Source organism: Nelumbo nucifera, chromosome 6, assembly GCF_055504915.1.
Source record: "Nelumbo nucifera cultivar China Antique chromosome 6, China Antique-T2T, whole genome shotgun sequence".
Taxonomy (NCBI): Eukaryota; Viridiplantae; Streptophyta; class Magnoliopsida; order Proteales; family Nelumbonaceae; genus Nelumbo; species Nelumbo nucifera.
Genome location: NC_142654.1, coordinates 5,595,733 through 5,613,046, shown reverse-complemented (window position 1 = coordinate 5,613,046; position 17,314 = coordinate 5,595,733). Strand labels below are relative to the sequence as shown.

The following is a 17,314-nucleotide window of genomic DNA, read 5'->3' as shown; positions in this document are numbered from 1 at the left end:
ATACCTCTGAGAAAACGGCCAAGCACCAGTTCAGTCAACGCATAAGCCGTCTCAGACGTACTCCCACTCACCAGTCGGACCACTCCAAATCTTTTGCATATTAGCGCGTTTGCCAGCGAAATCAGGAATCAGGATACGCATTATTACGCGTTACGGCGTACGTTCGATCGGACGGAGAGCGGTAGGGGACACATTTCAATAGCTTGGGCCCACAAAAATAAATAAAATTAAATTGAAAAACCCGGGAGAAAAGAATGTGCTAGCTGGGTGGAAATGGAATTCATGTTGCTTTGGTGACGAAGCATTCAATGTGACCAACCTTCTTTCCCTCTGTGATCTTTGTATAAATAGTCCTCTTGAGTCTGGACCCATCCTTCTCGGTTTACGTTCTCTAGTTTCGGAACAGATTGTTATTTTACTCGTTCCAGTTATTTTCTATGAACAAAAACTACCTCTGAAGGGTTGATCGATCGATTGAAGTTCAGATATATCTGCTATCTTGTACAAATTTCAGTCATGAACTCGGAATAGTAAGCTTCTCCTTTTGATTGGATTCTTTCGTTTTTTTCAGTTTTCAGGTATTGGTGAGTAATTTATGTTTGTCGATTGCTTTTGCACCCGAGTCTCTGGTTCTCTGCTTATTGATTTTCCTCCTTTCCCCATTTTTTTTCTAATTCGAGAATATAGTATTTGCTTGATGCAAATCTATTTTCTTCGATATTGATCTCCTGGATTGGCTGTTTTGTAGATTTTTTCATATGATCATCTCATAACTTTATCTCCACTACATGCTTCGTATCCCATATAACTTTTTCATTAGGACAACGAAGGAATTGCATGGGTTGATATGGTTTTAGAAATTGGTTAGATTTTGTTTGTACTTGGCACCTCAGTCAGAGATTTTTGGGAGGCAAATTAAGGTACTTTATTGCTTGTTTGGTTATTGCATTTGAATGAGGGGCCTGGATATATGTTTGGAACACTGCATGGAGTTGTTGCAATTCATCGTATTGGAACAGAGATAAAATGTAAACGTGAAACTTGTGATTGGACGCCAATGTAGTGAGGGAGAAGAAATGAACAGAAGGAAAATTGTCTCTCATCCTTATTCTGGTGAGCACATCAGAAGAATTCATTGGTTTGAATACTGTAAATCCATTGATAAATTTAATGTGGATTGAAAACTTTGGTGTCTGAATGTCCTTGATCCATAGTTTTGAATGTGAGCATGCATCTGCGCAAGATGGACTTGTCAAGTATAGAGAAATAGGATTGGCAGAATTCTAGGTTTATGGATAACAATAGAACAAATTAAACTCAGCATAAATCAATGCAAACCAACACTACAAAGTTAAAATAATTTATATTGTATAATGTGTAATAATTTTTTCAAAGTATTATAAAGATTTTCTGTACCAATCAATTTGTTACAACCCTAAAGGTTAAACAGCTTGACTTGATGCTTTCCAACATTCTTGAGACTCATTGCATATTGGTCAAGTATGGAACAGTTGGTATTAGAGTTACCCTACATCCTAGGTTTGAATCACAGAAAGGGCTACCTGGAGCAGAGTGAAAAGCTACCAAAAGGAAAGGGCTGCCTGCCACTAGAGTGAGAGCCGTTGGAATGTCGGCTGTGGAAGTGTGGTATGTTTTGATCCCAACGGTTAAACAGTTCGGCTTGACATGTTCCAAAGTAAGGCATTTGGTGTATTGGTCAAGTATGTTACCCAATTTTAACTTAAGAACCAGGTTTCTCTAATTGCATATCATGGACCCAAGCAGGAGAAGAATAAATTCTTTTCATGTTGATATTGGTGCCCGTTTTTTTTTTTTTTTTTTTTAATACATGATTTAGTCATAGCTTTAAGGCCTTCATGTTTCAATATACATGCAGATATGAACCGGATATATTGCATCAATTAAGTTTCACCATGTCCTAACTTCTTACTTTAGTTGATAAACCTATCAAGGAGTCCTGAAGAGACAGGTTTGATATTGGAACAATGATGACCAAATGACTGAGATCTCATAGATTCATTGTTCATGTCATTTATGATTTGACACTGAATCTTCTTTAAGAAGACACCATGGCTTGTAAATTCTTATGAACTGAGTTTGTTTAATTCCATGGTGGACTTATGTTTTAGTTAAATGAAGGATCAATCTTTTGCCATTGTTTGGATTCCATTATGGGTAATGGGTAAAACTTACATGGTATTATAGTTTTTTATATGGTTCAAGAAAATATTTCTATTTATGTCTCAGTGTGTTTGCAATGCAAATCCTTACCGGGTGCAAAACTTGCACCCGATTTAATTTTACACATGTTTGTTTGCAGTGGTGATTTGCATCCCAACCTGATAATTTGCACTTTTTACTTTATTTGTGCTCATTGGAACAAAAATTTTGCATCCCAAAATCTGATACAAAACTCCCACCAGTATCCAGTACTAATGGCTAAATAGTAAGTTTATGTATGTTCTATTTGCAATAATAATCTGTTATTCTTTACTCCTGGGCCTCCTGGCAATATCCTAGTTTTTTCCCAAATAGAACATATGCAAACCTATATTGTAAGAAATGCTGCTGTTAAAACCTTGTGGTTATGTAATAATAAAAAAACTTTGTGAATACGAGCAGTTAGAAAGGGAATAAGTTACTTTGTCTCGGAAGGGTGAAGCATGATCTTAGTATTTCTGGATGTTAATGCATATGCCCCCTAGTAAACAATTTGGTTTATATATTTTCTTAAAATGGTGAGGTTCTACTGAAAAGTAAGCAGGATAGTACCACTAAACTGGAAAGGATCACCTAAGTTAGCAGGAGTATACTTCACATGATAGCAGGAGTCTCAAGATACCTTAACCTCTTCATGTCATCATTGCGACAGCCTTCCTACTGGTTATCTTGGATATTCCTATGAAAATAGAAAGTTGTGCTGAATTTCATGTTTAGATCAATGACATATACCAAGCACTGTGGACCTATTGGAGTCTTTTGGAAGCAGGTAATGGATGAAAAAAATCACCTTCACTAATAGAATAAATACAAAATAACTATAAAGCCTTCTGATAGCCATGAATTTTGAAGTTAAAATTGCTGGGGTACTTCTACATCCAACTTTTGAGGAATCCCCTGTTATTGTGCTTGATGTCACATGAGCACTAAGGTAACTCAGTATTATATCATCAACCATTGCTTCCCAAAGTTGACTCCTTGATTCCTTCGAGTCAAGTTGACTTCAAGCCTGCTGATTCAAGATGATTGATAAATCCGAAGTTCAAGGTTGCGTAAATCAATCTTTGGACCTTTTCATGTGATTTCTCTCCCTCTACTCAAGTATAAATTCGACCTGACCTAGAAAAGAATCATAATATTTTTCTTTTTCCCTTTATTTAATAGGTTCGTCTTCCACTGCATTTTAAATTTGACTCAGTGATGAAACTAGCTAGGAGGACAGTGATGTGCTTCTATGCGTTGACTTTTTCGTATTCTATTTTGGTCTGTCTGTGTTTTTATTTCAGTCCCATTCAAAAGAAACATGGATATTCAAAAGAATGCATGTGCTCAAATTTTCTACGCCTCCGAAGTTCCAAAGTAGCCCCTTAGTTATTGGTGAACCAGAGAAATTTATTTTGGGAATTGTGGATTGTAGATTACTTTGGTTGGATAGATGACTAACCTTGAGGTTGTTTGAGAGTTCATTTTATCTTAAAAATGATTCTAAGATGGAAAAAAAAAACGCATCAAGTTAAACCTCTTGTATGAGGGTTGTGGACTATGGATTATCTTGGTTGGATGGATGACTTACTTTGATGTCGGTTGAGAGCTAAGAATTCATTATATCTTGAAAGTGATGCTGAGATAGAAAGAACAAATCATCAAATGAAATCTTTTGTCTTGTTGCAGGGTAGCAAAGTTGGATTCCACCCATGTGTTGCATGCTAGTTTCACTGTAACATCCCTCGTTCTTTGGTTGCAGTTGGGGGGCTTTTGTTTAGACCTATATGGTTCACAAGCGTAGATTGTTTTTAAGTAGTTCCCGTTGCAAGAAATTTCTTTTGATATTGTTAATTTGTTATTCTGAACCTTTTCTTATTATTCTGAAGTTTAAATATTGAAGCTATTAAACATTAGGCCAGTAGAGCAGTAAAACTTTCTTGCCGGTGTTTCTTAATTATAAAGTTTATACCAAGAAAGATATAGGTCATGCTTTTTTAAGATCTATTGTTAGTGTTTGCATGGTTATATATGTAGTATTGCAGTTGTACCTTGAAATTTTCTTTTTAAAGTCTATCCTGGGTGTAACTCAAAGCATACATGTTCTTCCCAATTGATGTTTTACAGTGACTATCTTTTCAAGCTTCTGCTTATTGGAGATTCTGGTGTTGGCAAGTCATGCCTTCTATTGCGATTTGCGGTACAGATTCATGTTTTTGTTTACTCTGTTTCTTTGCAAAACAGTGAAGGGGAGAGATGCCCTTCCCCCTTCTTTTTTTTTTCTTTTATCTTTTTCTTTTCTGTGAGAGGATGGCTAGCAATGTTGAAAGGGTGAAGTGTCTTTTATAAGGAATAAAAGAGGAAATAATTGGCAATTTAAATGAAAATCAAAAAAGAAGAAAGCTGTAAAATTATTGGGAGGAGCATAATATCAGACATAGTGTGTGCATGTACTTGTAATTGCTGATTACTTTGTGTGCTGTGTAGGATGATTCGTATTTAGATAGTTACATCAGTACTATTGGTGTTGATTTTGTAAGTATGCTGACATGCATTTCAAAAATTTGCTGCCATCTTCTGTACCTCTGTTATTATCTTCAACTTCTTGTAACTTCTCTTTCTTTTAGAAAATCCGCACTGTAGAGCAGGATGGAAAGACAATAAAACTCCAAATAGTAAGTACCTTACTAATTTTTGGTTCTAGATTTGCACAATAATACTATCCAGTATCCAGTCCTGATGGTTAAATATTCATTCCTTCTTGCTTTAGTGGGATACTGCTGGCCAAGAACGTTTCCGGACAATTACAAGCAGTTACTACCGTGGTGCACATGGCATTATTGTAAGTTGATATGCTTCTTGCAGTGGTTTTCCCCCTTTTTGATACCAGATGTTACAGTGCATGTACTACTCTTTTTTGCCAGATTGTCTATGATGTCACGGACCAAGAAAGCTTCAAAAATGTCAAGCAATGGTTGAGTGAGATTGACCGATATGCCAGTGAAAATGTGAACAAGCTTTTAATTGGAAACAAGTGTGATTTAACTACTAATAAAGTTGTTTCCTATGAAACTGCGAAGGTAGGATAATGTTACTGACATTGTTTCTTGTACTTAATGAGGATCTAATTTGTGCTTTTCATTTTGCTACATCTTAAGGCATTTGCAGATGAGATAGGCATCCCATTCTTGGAAGCAAGTGCTAAGAACGCCACTAACGTTGAGCAAGCATTTATGACCATGACTGCAGAGATAAAGAACAGGTAAGTTCCTTTTTTTTCCTCTAATTTCTCTTTCAACCATGGTACATATTTTTTGGGTAGTTCGGAAGGGCATTCAATGTGGCAGAGTTGATATCAAATTTTTTTGGATCAATAACTTCTTTCTTTTCCATCTTGAAGTGACTGTTGGGATTGCAAACTGTCTGATGAATAGTCGGGTCTCTCTGACACTGTCAGATTAGAACATGCACAGCAACAAACAATAAGTGGGTTGACTGCTTATTCTGATTAGGTTGTGTTAGAACTTAGGAGTTTCTTCTCCTTGAGGCCATACCACCTAGAATGATCCAGTTCAGATTTTTAAGAAGTATACAAAGTAGAATGACATTATCCAATATTGTTCCCCAATTATCCTGAATTATATTTTTCTTTTTCTGTTATAGGATGGCAAGTCAACCAGCAACAAATGTCAACAGACCAGCAACCGTGCAAATGCGTGGGCAGCCACTCAATCAAAAGAGCACCTGCTGCTCCACTTGATTTGGCTTCCTCTTCCTGGAGTGGACCAGGGAATATGCTTATGAGTTATGGTCAGTGGGTACATGAAGTTGCAAGCCTGCAGGCTGCATGATCACATGGAGTTTGAAACACCATATCCAGTCCCTGGTTATCTGTAAAAAGAAAAAGGCAAAGGACATATTGGTGGTATATAATTATGTTGGGCATGGGCATTCCCGTCTTTGGACTTCTGGAAATTGTGTTGAACTGAATATAGCAGCTGATAAGCTGAAGTTTGTTACCCAAGTATTATTGCAATCTGATTGCTTTCTAGTCGTATAGTTTTCTAAGGTGGGCTTTATGTTCTACATAAATTGATAAATGATGGAGAGGGTCATGGTGTTCATTGGCCTGTCCCACATTGAGGAAAATGTGCCCCTCGAGGGCCTTTCTTGTCAATACATTTTGGTACAGACTCAACAGACAAATAACAGGTATTTGTATTTACCAAAGTATAACTGGTGTATTGTCCTTTTTCTCAGGGTATTAATGAAAAAGGGCCTCAAGTGACTCTTGGTGGCCAACATTTGCCTTTAATACTAGATTTGGCCAAGTCTTTTGGCAATTGGCATGTCGGTCATTTGAGATGAGAAATTCCAAACTTCTCTCTCTCTGCGCTCCCCCCGCCCCGTACTATGGAGTAACACATGTTTTAATTTTCTTCTTTGCCATGGTTGAATAAGCTGTAAGCAAAGTGTTGAGATGTACTAGCTGATGTGTATCAGTATGCATGGTATATATCAGCCTGCATCGAGAGAGAGAGATAGAGAGAGAGATCAGTTCATCCCTTCATCCAAGGCTCTAGTTCATGCCTATTATCATGTATTTTGAGAAATTGCTAATGAGTTGTCCTATGTGGTGTCAATGGCACGTAGGTGTGTTAAACTAGAAAAATGCGCAATTCACCAATTCTCCCGCTTTTCCAAGTGGAAACTTTGCTTGTCTGTATGTGTGTTTGAATATGCCAACAAGAAAAAACTCAAATTCCACTTCTATTGGCCAAAGTCTTGTTTTTTATTACCAGATTTACAATTTAAAACTTTCATCACAAAGCCATTGTGGTTTTTGTTTTAGTTTATTTTTATTTTGTTGTGAACTGCTTAACTGTTTGATATCAGAGAAAATAATACACTACCTTGACTTGAACTAGGGATATGAATGCTAATGGGTCGGGTTAAGCAGTTAATTCGGGTTTATCCTATCCTATAGGATTGAGGCAGGGCTTTGATTCTTTATCATTATTCAAGTTCAGGGTTTGTTGCCCTAAAGCCCATTGGATCATGACACCCTTTTATACTAAGAGTATTTAAAGAGTATAATTTTTTTTTCATGTTTGTTTTAATTTTTCTTTTTTCACTGAGGTGAACCAATAAACCAAATTCTAATATAAATACAAGGGTAAATTACAAAGACCCCCCTTGTACTATGGGGTTAGTGACAAAGTCCCCCTGTACTTTTTTTTTGCAATAAAGACCCCCCTGAACTTTAGCATTAGATAAAGACCCCCTTCAATGTTAAGTCAGATGATCAAAAACATTAAATTACTAAAATATTTCACTAATTTTTTTCTATTTTCTTTTTCTTACCCTTTTTTCTCTCAAAACCTATTTAACCTAGGAAATAGATATCTGTTTTGATTGCTGGTCTCCTCTGTAGCCCGAGCACTTTACAGAGTTCCAAAAATGTCGACTTCTGTATCTTGGCATAAACCCCACTATCCCACTTCCTAGCGGCCAAGGCCAACTTCTCACCCATGTGCAATGCGGCCTCTACAATTTCCACCACGCTATTGTGTGTCGAGTCTATGATCCCATTTTGATCGCCTCCTCGGCCTTCATCTTCGCAGCATGCAGAACCACGTTGCGCCGAGCCATCGCGATTAAATTTTTTCTTTCAACAACGCCATGAAGTAGTCGGAAAAGGGTATGCCCGATGTTGAGCTTGCTCATGTAGAGGACCCCCTGTCCTTCCTCATCAAGACGTAGTCGTGGCTAAGCACAAGCATGAACCCAGCAGCAGCGGCGTGCCCTGATACTGCTGCTATAATGGGCATAAGGAGGGAGAGCAGGTTAAGTCGTCGCCCATGTGCGGAAGCTGGTGGAGGAAGACGTTGGATTTCTTTTTCAACGTCGCCCCTATGTCGTTTCCCACTCTCCCTGTCAAACTATTTATGGGTGGAAACATCAGTTGGATTTCTTTTTCAACGTCGCCCAAACATCAGCTGTGCGGGTTTGGACAGCTCCCCTTTGTCGATGGTGATGGATAAAGTTGAGTGAAGAGAAACATCAGTTGGATTTCTTTTTCAATGTTCAACGTCGCCCCATCGCCACCGTTTCCCACTCTGTTGCAACCCCGTTGGCCTTGTGGTAGTGGCACCGCTTCTGTTGTGCCAAAGGGTCCATGGACCAGTTCACCTCCCTACTCTCCAACGTTGGAGACGATGCATACAATGGTGTGGTAGAGGAAAATGAGTTGCTTCCTTCCTTTCCCTTCTCGTGCTTCTCTCGCTCTTGTTGTTCATCTTGAATGATACAAGCTTTTACGACCTCTTTTGCATCCATTCCCTGCAAAATAACCTCAATTACTTCCACCCCAAATTCTCATGACTCTTAGTATAGCAAGCGAGCAAACAAATAGAAGTGCTTGAGGTTCAATCAAGAAGACAATGAACAATATAAAGGGTAGTTTGTGCATTTAAAAAATTTTAAACGTTCAAATGAGAATCTTTTTCAAAGTTAACAAATAGAATGTAACAGAAGGGGTCATTGTCTAACGGTCAGGGGGTCTTTGTTGCAAAAAAAGGTATAAGGAGGGACTTTGTCACTGATCTTATAAGGGAGTTCTTTATAATTTATCCTAAATACAATTAATGGACTTAGGTATATAATTTCATTAAATTTACAGCACACCGTAATGTTGGTTAGTGACGCTAGACCAAGTTCTTTTATTTTTAGAGTTCAGGATGTTCAAGTGTTGCATTTAAAAGTTTAGGCATTACCCAAATTATAGGTATTTATATGTAATTTAAATCCCAAAAAGAACCAACCAAATGAGTTGTCGGTTGCAGTTATGACAGGTGGAGGAATCTGATTGGATAATCATGTATGTATTATGAAGCAACAGCAGAGGAAAAGAGCGGGAAGGCCTAAAACCTTTTTATTGGTTCTTTTGCTACTAGGCATAAACCCTTCTTGTCCCCCTGTCTCTCGGCCTCGCGAAGATCCTAACCCTGCTTCTTCGGTATTCTATATGCATTACTACTCACGCTCACAGAAGCATTTTCTACGTGAAGCAGGTTAACTCTTTCCCCCCATTCTCTCTATTTGCTTGCTCTCGTCCTCCTCACTATCTGCGTGAAGGAAAACAATAGAAAAATCTGCTTGCTTTTGAATTTTGATTGCCCGCCGTTGGTTAATGCTTAATAGCTCTTGTAATCGTTTCCTTCTGATTTTAGGTTAATTGGAAAAGGGACGTGGAAGACGAAGAGAGGAAGAAGATCGTTCCTGAAGGAAAGAGATGAAGAGGAAGGACCAAAATTAATACTTAACGAGCGATTCCAGATTTCTTCTTTATCGGAAAAAAGGTGAACAATAACCCAGTATCACCTTATGGACGATTGTCTCAGTAGTTATTTCTAGGCTTTCTACTGTTTTTATTTTTATATTTTAATATTTTTTTGTATAATTTATGGACAAAGCTTAATGGAAATTAGTGATGGGTATTTATGGAAAGGGATTGTGAGATATCTGCAGGGTTCCTTCCTAATGTACCCGGTGGAAGGTTACTCCTTATCCTCAATTCATTTGACATTTCTCTGTTACTTTTTTTTTTTAATTTTTTTTTCACGTTTAGACGTTTCTTTCTTTCTGTCTTCTCATTACCATATGTTTCTGTCTGAACTTGGTTCTTTTTTTTTTTAACTTTATTTTCTTCAAATGCATAAAGACTGCTTTAATGTTGCATGATATAACTCCAGATTTCGAACTAGGTAATTGAATTCTAACAGAAATAATAAAATTCCTAGTTAATTAACTGCCTATTTATCTTTAATGTGAACTTAGTTCGATTTAGAGAAAATAAGAATAATCAATTAGTGAAATTTATCATGTGTGGTAAAGCTGTATGTCCTTTTTTCAATTTTATCTAAGGTTTTTTGGATATAATGAAGCTGTTGGATGTATGGTCAAAACCAGAATGCTTTTGCTATCAATTGTGTGTTAAAAAAATAAGCCCATTATTTTTGCTTGTGCTTTTTAAATATATCTCTTACTTGAAATTCAAAATTTTATTTTGCATTTTTTTGAGCAACTTGATTTGGATTTACATATATTATGGTAAATTTCATGTATTTTCTTTAGATGGAAACCAAGAATGGTTTGTTTGTGTCAAGTAGATCATCTTTCTTTAATTCATGTCCAATCTTATTATTTCCTTCTAAATATTAATCTTTTTCCTATGCAAGAGATTGTTGAATTGTGTATTTTCTCCACTAAGGAAGTCTACAGTTTCTTAACTCCTTTGAATAATTTGCTCTGCATACTTCCCCTTTTCAATTTTGGCCTATAGATGGAGAGAGAACATAATTAAATGTTTACGTCCACTTTCCTTTAATTTGATCTATGTGGCTTTGTTGATCTTGGAGTGATTGAGAAACGATAGTATAGTTGTTTAATAACAAACTTGGAACTTTATTAAGCGATACTTTTCCTTTTTCTAATTCTGTAACATTCTTCTCTTTTACTTCTTTTCTTCAACAACTATGATGGAGGTAATTAATGTAAATATTTTGTAGTTATTTTTATATATTGTCATTATTAAGTATTATAATTTAGAAGTAGCATATATATATATATATATGTATATATATATATATATATATATATATATATATATATATATATATATATATAGATTAGGAAGATGCATCCTTACATTTCCAACTTTGACTTGTCCCTTATTAGTTTGGTTTGGAATTTATAAAAGCTTATGTCTATCATGCATACAATGCCTTCTGAACTGTTTCTTTAAATGGTGGTGATTTGGCAAGTTTTCTTCACACGAGTGGAACTTTTTCTCATCAGTTTGAGATCTACTTCACAATCATGCCCAACATATGTCTTATCTAAAGGATCTAGATCAATGACAGAGTAATATGTAAACTCTATCTTTTGGACTTGCACTTGTTGGACTTAGTGATTTAAAAGGCGCGCCTAAGGTCAGAAGTGAGGTGCTTTTCAAGCAGCATGCCTTGCTTGTGTCAAGGCACAGGGAATTAGATAAAGCACTTGTCTCAGCAGTCAGCAACTAGGTGTTTGCCTCGGGCAGGGTGCTAGGTGGCCAAGGCGAGTGTCTTAATAATGCTGTATTATGTATTCAAATTTTATGTTTTTTATACAATATTCATGATGTATTAAAGCTGTTTTCCCTAAAGTTTTTGATATATGGCCTGGTAAAGGTAGTTAGAGGCTTAGAGCACTAAATAAAGTGATAGACCAAGTGAGAAAGAGAAGTAAGCTTGAGGCTGGCAAGCCTGAGTGTGAAGAAGATACTAGCAATGCAGTGGCTGAATTGATTCAATCCAAATTCTAAAAGTGTGTATGTGTCCTTTTCTTTTCTTTATTTACCCACTGATTTTAATGCCAAAACAATGGCTTTGCCCCATTCTCCTTTTTAATTTCCATCTATCTTCCCTTTGTTTTTACATCAAAACAGGCGTTTTGCTCCATTCCTTCCCCCCTTTTTTTAACAACAAAACAGTGTCTCCACCCCATTCATTTTCTTCTTATTTCTCCTATATTTTTTATGCTAAAAAAGGGCGCTGCCTGATTTCCTCTTTGATTTTCACGCCAAAATAGGCTTTGCTCGATTCTTTTTTCCCATTTGATTTCCCTTTCTTTTTCCCTTCTGCTTTTGAATACAAAATGGGAGCTCCACCCCATTCTTCTTTCTTATTCTAACCCATCTATTTTCCCTCTATTTTTGACACCAAAACAGGGGCTCTACCCCATGTTTTTGTTTATACTAGTTGCTGTTTTGCATGCAAATGCAAATTCGCTAAATCAGTGCCCTTTTTCCTCCTTCATTATATGGGTTTGATAGTTGAGAAAGATCTAGTACAGTTTATATTATTATTGATAAAAAAATAATACAGTTTATATTATTTGTTATTCAGTGTTAATCCTGTGAGCTGTGAGTTGTGATAGTTACAGAATTTATTGTGGATTCACATCCAGGTAAAAACACAAACACATTTATTTCCCATTTTTTTTTCTTTCATGGTTTGCTGTTTTTGTATGGAATTCCTAGGTAAGTTTGTAGCTTGTTATGTTTAACAAATTAATTGTGATAGTGAATAGAGACAAAGTCCATATTCAATATACATGCTAGAAGTTATCTATCAAAAAAAAAAAAAAAAATACATGCTAGAAGTTGGATTTGGGATTTTGGAATTGAATTTTCTACTTGACAGTCTTGATTTGGCATTTGGATTTGATATTGGTTTTGGATAATTAGATAACTCGTTTTATTTTTGAATTATTTAATTTATTTTATTCGGATTTGATTATTGATGGTTGCAACTCATAAAATCTATTTTAAATTTCTGATTTGAACATGCTAGTGCAATTTCTTATTAAATGACAATAAACAATTGCATATTTCTATTTTTAATTTAGATTGATAACTAATTTAGTTTTTATTTTCTTATAGACCTTCAAAGAGTTAAGTTAGGCTTCTTTATCAAGTTGAGTCTAGAGATGGATGGCAATACTCAGAAGAGCAATAGAAAAGATCCAGCTTGGAAGTATTGTTATTTGTGAGATCCCAAGAACACTAAATCTGTCACTTGTAAATTTTGTGAAAAAGTGACAAATGGAGGAATATTTAGAGCAAAGGAGCACATTGTTGGTGGTAGGAGAAATGCTAAAAAATGTAACAAGTGACCCAAAGATGTTAGAGAAGAGGTTTTAACATACATGCAAAGAAAAAAATCCAAGAAAGATGGCATGGTTGGAATGCAAGAAGAGGACAATAATGACTATGAAAATGTAATTAAAGATGAAGATGAGTTAGGTGAGGAGGTTCAAGGCCTTGGTGGTGGTAAGCATGGAAAATATGTATCTACACCTACTGGTAGTGGTAATGAAAATGCAAATCCAATAGTAGGTTCTAGTCCTTTTGCCTCTAGTGGATCATGTTCCAGACTAACCATAAAACGACAATAGGGTCTTTTGGATGGATTTTTGACCACACCTAGCCCAGAACAGGTCGTGGATATGAGAAGAGTTAAGAAAAGAATAAAGTAAAACACCATCAATGATACACATAATAAAGAATGGAGAGAGCTAGTCTCTATACGTATTGCTAGATGGTTTTACCAAACCGGTATTCCTTTAAATACCATTTGCTTGAAAAGTTTTGAAGCCATGGTAGAAGCAATTGGGCAATATGGACCAGGATTAAAGATCCCAAGTTACCATGAATTGCGGGTTCCTTTTTTAAAAAAGGAGGTGGATTACACTAAGACATTGCTACAACATCATAAGGAGACGTGGGAAAGGTGGGGTTGTTCTCTTATCCTTGATGGGTGGACTGATAGGGAAGATAGGGCCCTCATAAATTTTTTGGTTCATAGTCGTGCTGGGACTATGTTCGTAGAAAACATTGATGCTTCAAGTGATGTAAAGAGGGCTGAGAAATTGTTTACTTTACTTGATAAGATGGTTCAAAAAATTGGGGAGAAGAATGTACTTCAAGTTGTTACAAATAATGCGCCAAATTATGTTTTGGCTAGTAAGTTTTATTACTTAATTACTATTTTTATTCATTTTCAATAACTTTCCTTCAGCATTTCACATGTTTGGCAATAGTTATTGAGTTCTTGTTTTTTAAATTGTTATGTTGTATTATTAGGGAAGTTTTTGATGGTGAAGTATCCTCATCTAATGTGGACTCCGTGTGCTACCAATTGTCTAAATTTGATATTAGAAGACATTGGGAAGCTACCCGTTGTCAAGAGAACACTTGAGAAGGCAATAGCATTGACGGGGTACATTTATAACCACCCTGGCTTACTGAACCTAATGAGGAAGTTTACAAGCCAAAAGGAATTGCTTAGACCAGCAAAAACTCGTTTTGCTACCTCTTTTCTTACATTGCAATGTATATATGAACAAAAGAAGAACTTGTGGGATTTATTCAATTCAAAGGAATGGAGTGATAGCAAATGAGTAAAAGAAGTGAAAGGTAGAATGGTAAGGGAGACAGTCATGATGCCCTCATTTTGGAATAATATCATCTTTATAATTAAGGTGTGTAATCCTCTTATTCACGTCTTACGTTTGGTAGATCGTGAAAATAAGCCATCTATGGGTCATATTTATGAGGCTATGGATAGGGCAAAGGAGACCATTGCTAATGCATTTGGTGGTAACAAGGAAAAATATGAAAGCATTTTTGAGATTATTGATAAGAGGTGGGAGTGCCAACTTCACCAACCATTGCATGCAGCTGGTTTCTATTTGAATCCACAATTTTATTATGATAATGCAGAGAAAACTGATACGGACGAAGAGATTGTAAGTGGGCTTTATAAAGTAATCCAAATGCTTGAAAAAGACAGGGACAAGGCAAGCTTAATCATTGATGAATTATCTAAATATAAGAATGCAGAGGGCATTTTTGGTTTTAATATGGCCATTTGTCAGAGGAAGAAAAAAGAACCAGGTGAGTAATAACATTTACTTAATATTATAATAACTAATCGTTAATATTTTTATTTAGTCAATTTACTAATTTGGTTATTATTTATATTTTTTCAGCTGATTGGTGGATTACATTTGGTGCTTCAACTCCAAATTTACAGAAAATTGCTGTCAAAATTCTAAGTTTAACATGTAGTGCATCTGGTTATGAGCGAAATTGGAGTGTGTTTGAGCATGTATGTCAAAACAAAACTACTATGCTTGTCTTTTTTTAATATTTAATCTTATGTTTACACTTAAATTCTGTGCTTCTGATAATCCTATACTTTTTTATGAGTTAACAGATTCATACCAGAAAAAGAAACCAATTGGATCAAAAGCGATTAAATGACTTGGTGTTCGTTAGGTTTAACCAAATGCTCAAAGAAAGTTTCAACTCACATAGTATTATTGATCCCATTTCTTTAAAAGATTTAGATGAGAACAATGAATGGTTATTGGGAGAGATGGCATCTGATGGTGGTGGGGCAAAAAATGATTTGGTGTTTGATAATGATTCATTGACACAAGGAGATGGAGATGGTGCACTTTCTTCTGGAGTTGAAGAGTTGGAAGAAGAGAATATTGATGACTACAGATCAGATGATTATGAAAATGAAATTGAATTTTCAAGTGAAGATGAAGAAAATGATGAATGAGACTTCAAGAATGGATACACAACTGCTTATTATAGTTTATATTTTGTAATTTGTATTCTTGGACTGTACTGATGCTCATGTCTATCATTTTTTTATATTAACATATTGGCCTTTTGCTTAATTTAATTTATTTTAAAGTTCACATATATCTGTTTTTTTTTTCAATTATGTACTTTATTTTTTAAAAAAATGCACCTGCTTCAAAAAAAGGCACACGCCTCACCTTGAGCCTTGTGCCTCAGGTACATTTAGGCCCTTGCACTTTTAAATTACTAGTTTGGCTTGGAGTGTTTTCACTTTCAGCCAGCAGGTCCACAATTTTAGAGCAAATATCTAGCTAGGTGTGCATCTAAGGCCAAGTTGGCTGCGGTTGAGGTTAATCCTAGCCCAACCTTATGTGTTAAAAGCCTAACTGTACCCCAATCTAATGGTTGGTCAGGTTGTGTTTTGGTTGGAACCTTATCTACTAAATTAACATAAGATATGCAAGAAAACATACAAACTATCATAGTCATGCAAGCACGCATTAAATATGAAAATAATACATAAAAATCATGTGACAATATTTGTGATACATAAAAATCATATGCATTACTAGTGTAATACATCAGGTTCGCAACGCAAGCCAACCTAACCCAATACCTTTTCCTCCTGGATTTGATTGGGTCTGGGTTGGCCAAGGCCAAATCCAAGTTGCACCCCTATGTCTGGCCCCTCAGAGTGAATTCAGTCTGAGCCCAGGATGGTAATTTGAAATTCAGGATGGCTCTCAACAAAATTAGCCTTCCCTAGTCCCTACTCCATTGTCTCATTTGACAATCAACAAAAAGTCCCTGTACTATTTTGGATTCTGTTACTCTCTGGGTGTCTTCCTCTTTTTTGGATTCTGCAGTTCATCCTAAATGACGGGAATAAAACTCCCCAGCTTCCAGTCTGATCTCTAAATCTACCTCTTTCCTATTGCTTGAATCAGAATTCCAAGTGCTCAAGTGCACCAATGGATTTCACAAGTAGATAAAAGAAACCATAAGTAGATCCAAAGACCTGCACAAACTAGATTTAACTCCTTAGGTAACGAGGATATCTGTAGGAACCCTTAGCTTATTTCTTAATGCAAGAAGCAAAAAAAAAAAAAAACAAAAGCAAAACATAAGTGCCTGGCTGTGGTGTTGATATCTGCTGTTTCCATCTCCCCGAACCCATCTGATACCAAACAGTAGATTATTACTGGTTTTGACTTGAGCACAAGTTTGTAAAAAGAGTGAGATGTATTCAGGTTTCTCTCTCTCTCTCTCACAACCAAGGTATTGTAGTATTTAAGTTTTTGTATGTCTAGAAAGATTACATCACATCCCTGTACTGTACACCAAAGCTCTGTACCATGGGGGATATACATGTACCATATGTATTAGAAGACGCCTATTCTCAAATCTTTCAACTTTAAGAAAATAACCATAGCAAATGCCCTCAAAACTCATAATGTGTTAACACCCTTAACCTTGTAACATCTCTTTATATTACAACAGGGTTTATCAATGATGAAAGTGTCGGACATAGCTACAAAAACAGATTACTGAAACAATTCATCAAAAAAGGTACACTTGAACTGATAAAACAAAGCAAAAGGTACACTTAGTTGTTATGTACTTGTGTTTTTCCCATTCTATTAGAAAAAAAAAAGAAAAAATGGGTGGCTTGACAAAAAGTGATATGGTATGTGAAAATGGAAAATCTTGTTTGTGCTCTTAGTTGCAAATTTGACTCGCTAAATTTCATTTTCAGATATATGGTTCCATACAGTAGAAATAAAGTTGGGAGGATCCGGCTGCTGAAGCATCAAGTTTCTGGTCTTATTTTTTTTTCTGCTTTACCTATATCACATTATGATAAACAATTAGATAAGCAGTTGTTGA

The 17,314-nt window shown here is 35.9% G+C and overlaps 3 protein-coding genes and 1 pseudogene across 11 annotated transcripts; 3 read left to right on the top strand and 1 right to left on the bottom strand.

The window, feature by feature from the left end:
* Positions 1-254: 254 nt before the first annotated feature.
* Positions 255-6,280, top strand: LOC104604426 (ras-related protein RIC1-like). 3 transcript variants are annotated; one of them, XR_736405.2, is made up of 9 exons: positions 255-530; positions 4,351-4,423; positions 4,711-4,758; positions 4,851-4,898; positions 4,994-5,065; positions 5,148-5,303; positions 5,382-5,485; positions 5,624-5,709; positions 5,887-6,280. XR_736405.2 is itself a non-coding variant. In XM_010268751.2 (8 exons), exons 1-8 carry the CDS (start codon positions 517-519, stop codon positions 5,981-5,983), a joined length of 612 nt encoding a protein of 203 aa, XP_010267053.1. In that variant the 5' UTR covers positions 259-516; the 3' UTR covers positions 5,984-6,280. The 3 variants fall into 3 exon arrangements, 2 of the variants coding, with proteins under 2 accessions (XP_010267054.1, XP_010267053.1); XM_010268751.2 differs by lacking the exon at positions 5,624-5,709 and having other exon boundaries at positions 259-530; XM_010268752.2 differs by lacking the exons at positions 4,711-4,758; positions 5,624-5,709 and having other exon boundaries at positions 257-530.
* Positions 6,281-7,357: 1,077 nt separating this feature from the next.
* Positions 7,358-8,900, bottom strand: LOC148790575 (enoyl-CoA delta isomerase 3 pseudogene; annotated as a pseudogene).
* A 245-nt stretch (positions 8,901-9,145) lies between these two features.
* On the top strand, positions 9,146-15,547 carry LOC104604424 (uncharacterized). Of its 7 annotated transcripts, XM_010268750.3 has the most exons (6): positions 9,146-9,296; positions 9,456-9,584; positions 12,174-12,234; positions 14,552-14,725; positions 14,821-14,939; positions 15,048-15,547. In XM_010268750.3, exons 4-6 carry the CDS (start codon positions 14,605-14,607, stop codon positions 15,399-15,401), a joined length of 594 nt encoding a protein of 197 aa, XP_010267052.1. In that variant the 5' UTR covers positions 9,146-9,296; positions 9,456-9,584; positions 12,174-12,234; positions 14,552-14,604; the 3' UTR covers positions 15,402-15,547. The 7 variants fall into 7 exon arrangements, with proteins under 7 accessions (XP_010267052.1, XP_010267051.1, XP_010267050.1 ...); XM_010268749.3 differs by lacking the exon at positions 12,174-12,234; XM_010268748.3 differs by lacking the exon at positions 12,174-12,234 and having other exon boundaries at positions 13,913-14,725.
* LOC104604624 (uncharacterized) lies at positions 13,426-14,229 on the top strand. The gene is made up of 2 exons (XM_010269063.1): positions 13,426-13,792; positions 13,913-14,229. Exons 1-2 carry the CDS (start codon positions 13,426-13,428, stop codon positions 14,227-14,229), a joined length of 684 nt encoding a protein of 227 aa, XP_010267365.1.
* Positions 15,548-17,314: the final 1,767 nt, after the last annotated feature.